This window comes from Teleopsis dalmanni, chromosome 1 (assembly GCF_002237135.1).
Source record: "Teleopsis dalmanni isolate 2A chromosome 1, ASM223713v2, whole genome shotgun sequence".
NCBI classification, from domain to species: domain Eukaryota; kingdom Metazoa; phylum Arthropoda; class Insecta; order Diptera; family Diopsidae; genus Teleopsis; species Teleopsis dalmanni.
Window position 1 is genome coordinate 149908431 of NC_051846.1, and position 5607 is coordinate 149914037.

The following is a 5607-nucleotide window of genomic DNA, read 5'->3' on the forward strand; positions in this document are numbered from 1 at the left end:
GAGGGTTTGTCTGTCCAATATTTAGTACAAATCTTAATCTTAAACAAAAATTCTTGAATTCGGTAGATGTTGTTATCTTAAAAAGTGTAGTGCATTTTAATTCAATATATGTCACTATAAAACCCAAATACCCATCAATTATTCATAAATATATACAGAAGTAACAAAAATCACTCATTTTAAATGGTATAATTAAGTAAAACCTTTAACCTGGCTACAATGAGACTATTAATTCAATCAGAAATAAACAGAAACACAGAAATTTACTAACAAAAATTTAAAAAACAATAAATACATTTGCAGTAAATTAATAACAGTTAACTCTTAATAATTTTTAAATATTAACGAAATATTTATTATTTAAAAAATAAAGCTGCAGTTGGGGAACCTAGGCAAGGTACAAACTATAATAAAATAAAGTTTATTGATACTTAACGATTTTTAACTTATAATATCGAAATCTAGTTAAATATTTTATTCATTGTAAATAAACTCATACAACATATCCGATTTATTTATTTAAAAAAAAGTTTAAAAATAAAAAATACACACCGTTGTAAAAATTAATTGATAGTTGTTTATATATGAACCCTTTGTTCTGAATTAATCATAACCAATAAATATTTCTTTAGTCTGTAAAAAACCTTGTAAAAAATATATTCGAAAAGTTACTATAAGATATTCTTACTGCTTTAAACTTGATTGTTAAATTTAGTTAGAGTTTAAATTTTCAAATTTGTTTAAAATAAAAATCTATCAAAATCTAATTTTATTATTTTTATCGCAACAACTTATACAGAGTCACCCATGTACATCAGGGTTCTTAAGTCCACCTACTTCTGCGAGCCGCAGACCATCAGTGATGTTTAATGAATATGTTTTACTGCATACGCCACCTGCCGAGCCGGTGACTGTAGAGAAAAACGTCTGTTCGTCAGAAAAAATGACACAAGCAGGAGATGGCAGCATCTGGCAGGTAAAAGATCAAGTCGGATATATTGAAAGCATTAGACCCTTAATACATATCTTAATTTTATGTTTAGGTGAACTTACCTCAAACGATTGGTACGATTGCGAATCCTTATGCTGATTGTTCAGAATTGGGTATACATGATGCAATGACTTGTCAAGAACTTTTGGCATTTTCTGTGGCCTTTTCAGCAGCATTGCCGACTGGACAGAGTACGCTCGAATCGTTTTATAATTCATTGGCACGTTGTGATCCACACACTGCAGAAGCATTCAAAAATCAACAAAATCTGGAAAATACTGCGGTAGTACTACATCATCAGAATTCAGTTAAGGATCGTAAGAAACCTATTGAGGCAACGAGTGCCAATGGTGGTAACGGCATCACTGCAACAACGAACATAACTGGCAATTATATGGAAGACTATTCATGTTGCTATGATTTGTATCAAAATGCTCTATCCCCATTGGATGATAGAAAACAACGCTCTAAGGTTATGAATTGCATCATAAGTTCTTATCGTTGTGTTATGAATATTTGCGGCATCGGTAGACGATATATCAAACGTCTGGTTGAACATAAATCCTTTCAGCAGGGCATTTTATTAGCCATTTTGATTAATACACTATCCATGGGTATTGAGTATCATAATCAACCTGAAGAATTAACTGTCATTGTAGAGACAAGTAATATTGTCTTTTCTGGAATTTTTGCTGTTGAAATGTTGCTTAAAGTTGTTGCTGAGGGTCCATTTCGTTATATAGCAAATGGATTCAATGTGTTCGATGGTGTAATTGTGATATTAAGGTAAGTAAAACTTTATGTATTATTAATTTATTTGCTTTAAAATTATACAAAATTTAAAAGATTATTTAAAAAGTAGCATTTTTATTAATAAATATTACCTATATGATATTCATCAAGTCAATAAAAGATGCAGATGATCAGTTTAATATATACCATTTATATATGAACCCCAAGTATCGACTAATGAGGCTACAACAATTGTTTAAGAATATTCTTTAAACAATGAGATAAAGTTGATGATAAAGTCTTTTCAACGTGGATTCTAATTAATATACCCCCAAATGAATTTGACCTCTCTAGAGACTCTCTATTTAAGTTTATTTGTATGAAAATTTTTATTTCAATAATAATGCACATATATTACACTTTTTATGATATTGTTATATTGAGAATCGGGTAAAAATAAGATCACTGCATGCACATCATAAGTTTTATACAACCTTGATAAAGAAATTTTAGGAAACCCTGAAATTTTGTGCCTTTAAGAATTACCAGATGGCACTTTCACACGTTGCTTGACATTTGTAGACCCTACTCTCTTAAGAGTTCCTCTGCTTTCGTGTATGTTTTAGATTACTTACTATTTTTAAAATTGAATTGTAAAAGTCGGATTCAATGCAGTGAATCCCTTAGAAATATTACAGAATTATAATGGGAACGATACTTTATCCAAAACGATTATTTGTTCATGGCAAAAATACTTCAAAAGTATTTGTGAATCTGTTGAGTATGACAGATTGGAAAATGAATAGCCACCGAAAAGATCCGAGAAATGTTGACCGAAAACCCCAAATTGTTTATCAGAGAACTGGCATAAAACTTGCTTATAAGTCTGTTCAAAGTATTTTAATTATTTGTGTCTCAGTTGTGTCACTGAAAAGCTGATGTCAAAACACCTCAGTTTTTTGAAAAGAACCCACTAAAGACATGATTTCAACGACTGAATCTGACTCAACCTCGATCACTTAATTACTGGAAAAAAAGCGTGGGTTCATGAGTATTGCACGACATCCAGGCATCAGGCGAGTAAATCACGTTCACCAGATGATTTTAGAAAACTGCATCGTTTTCAGTTAAAAAAGAAGGTCATAGTCACGGTTTTCATGGAACATCTTGAATACTTAAAAAGAACTCAGTCAGTAAACAAAGATTATGAGCATAATGAGATGTATGTGTGCAGCAATTCGTCCAGAAAGACCGGATAACAATGCACCTTCATCCACTGATATCCTTTTTGCCGAGTCTTTGATCAAGTGTAGAGCGAATACCATTAAAATGCCACCGTATTTGTCTGATTTAGTTCCCCGCAATTTCTTTCTGTTTCAACGAATCTAGAAACCACTTCCGTTCCTTAGGTTCACATATGCATGACTCGTGGGTGGGTCGACTTAAAGTATAGGCTGTGTTAAAAATAATTTTTAATTGTTTTCTAATCTTTAATGTTACCTTAATTAAATTCTATTTCACATAAAATATTCGAAGACGATTCTAATTGCTATACGTACTCGTACAAACACTAGCATAAGTGTATTTCAATCAATGGCGAGTACTTTGAAAGGAACGTTATCAATTTTTAAGAGCAAAATTTTCAATTCTAATATATAAATTAAGTATTTATTTTAATTTTATCGTACAAAAAAAAGTAAATTCTAATTCCAGTTTCAAATGGAAGATTTTTATTATTCCAATAATTCCACTCTTCCTTTGGGATTAAATATAAAGGTCCTATTGTACTCGTATATGTGTGGGCGCTTCTAGTCGAAGCATAGGGCACTAAAATCATGACAATGCTTCTGTTTAATGTTAATAAATTCATTTATTTTAATGTCCACAAGTGTTTCATAATTTCAGATTTAATTCCTACAATCTTTGCTTAGACACTCAACACTTGTTGCAGTGGAAAATTATATGTGGACGTCCACATTTTGTCTAGAAACTTGCTGAGTTGAAATTTACTAACCAATGCAAAAAATGCAAATTCCTCACATTTTTGCTATGCAACAAATGCGACATTGCAATGTGCATTCTTGGCTCTAAACTTACACCAATTGCATATGTCAGCAGTTGCCTTAACACAGTAGTATAAGTAGTGCTCCCTGAGCATGTCGGACGCTGTGTAGTACGTCTCTGGGAAGAGGCGAAATACTGAAGTCGAAAATTTAATTTTCAAGAATTTAAAGATTTTTATTTATGAAATTTTAATAGTCTGAAAACATTTTCTAAAAATAACTAAAATTAAGTAAACTGATATTATATGAATTTTACATTAACAGCGTCATTGAAATATGTCAGCAATTTCTGGGCAACGGCACCGGAGGCGGTGGTTCCGGTCTTTCGGTATTGCGTACGTTTCGTTTGTTGCGCATCTTGAAGCTTGTACGGTTCATGCCCAATTTACGTCGGCAATTATTCGTTATGCTGCGGACCATGGACAACGTTGCGGTGTTCTTTTCGCTGTTAGTGCTCTTTATTTTCATATTCAGGTGAGTTCGCCAAATTAAAAGTAATTACATCATTATTAATATAAATAAATGAAGCGCTTTGTACCTTAAGTCAAAACCTTTTCAATTAATTTAGGATATTAACGTACAACTACTTTATATTTTTACTCCCAGAAAAAAAAGCAGAAAAAAATGTAATTAGTTTTACCAAATTACTGCAGTTATTACTTATAATAATAAAAAAAATTTTTGAGAAATTAAATTCAGCTTAATAGTTAAAGCTTCAAGGGTACCCCGCTTAGATACGTTATCCCAGCTCCACAATATTTAGTTTAATTTATGTACAATTTATTACTTTAAGTACAACCCTTTTAGCCTAACTAAGTTCATAAGTTCATGTTCATTTTGATTACATACTTAAGTATCTCAACACCCCAGCGTACATTCCTCATCTATTTCATGCTACTCCAATTTCATCTATTTTCTGCTATTTTAAATTAGTTTTATAGTATGTACCTTAAGTATTTGCCATCAGTGTCTGTCCATTCGCAAGTAGCTAGCAAGCTTTTTACACTTTGAATTTAAATGAATTTAAATTATATTTGACATATTTCAACTTTTTTATATCTTTACACGTTTTACACGTTTTACACATTTATGCTCATTTTTTTACAATATTCACTATTTTATATACTTTTAACACCGAATACGAATTATATCTTTAACTATACTTGGTCAATTTTTTACTATTACTATTACTATGTTCTCTCTTTGTAATTTTGAAGATCTTTACAACATTACGAGTATATTCGATGCTTTGTTTACTTTGAGATATAAATTTTATTTTCTCTTAAATACCTTTTAGTATTTTACACAACATCAGACACATATTTATTTATAACCACATCAAAAGTATCATAGATTTTTATAAATGTGTGTATTAGCTTTAGAATATTAGCGTATTTACTATTAAAATATATATTGAATTATTTAAAATAATAATAAAAACTTTGCTATTTGTGTAGTCAATTGATTCATAATTCCGAAGTTAGTTAGTTTCATTGTTGCCTAAAGTAGTTAGAAAATATACCAACTTACATATTTACAAATACTTAATTTAAATACTATAATTTAAAATTAAAACAAAAAAAAACATAATTTAAACAAAAAAAAAATATTTCAAATTACTATAAACAAAATACATATAAAAAAATAATAAAAAATCTTTCTAAAAATATTCTTCTAGCTTTAAGCTTCTCATTTAAGAATACTATTATGTTTTAGGATATATCGATTTTTATTTTATTTTTACATAATTTATTTGATTTTATTTTATAGTTATAATTTATATACAAAAATTTTGTTTTTTGATTTTGTTATATTAAATTA

General features: G+C 29.7%; 1 protein-coding gene across 1 annotated transcript in view; it reads left to right on the forward strand.

Annotated features, from left to right (window-relative positions):
• The first annotated feature begins 771 nt into the window (after positions 1-771).
• Positions 772-5607, forward strand: part of LOC119666438 (sodium channel protein PaFPC1-like) — an 8612-nt gene continuing 3776 nt past the window's right edge. Inside the window, exons 1-3 of the mRNA XM_038075716.1 lie at positions 772-976; positions 1044-1777; positions 4051-4260. Coding sequence (XP_037931644.1) covers positions 863-976; positions 1044-1777; positions 4051-4260 — 1058 coding nt within the window. The 5' untranslated portion in view covers positions 772-862. The remainder of the gene's footprint in view (positions 977-1043; positions 1778-4050; positions 4261-5607) is intronic.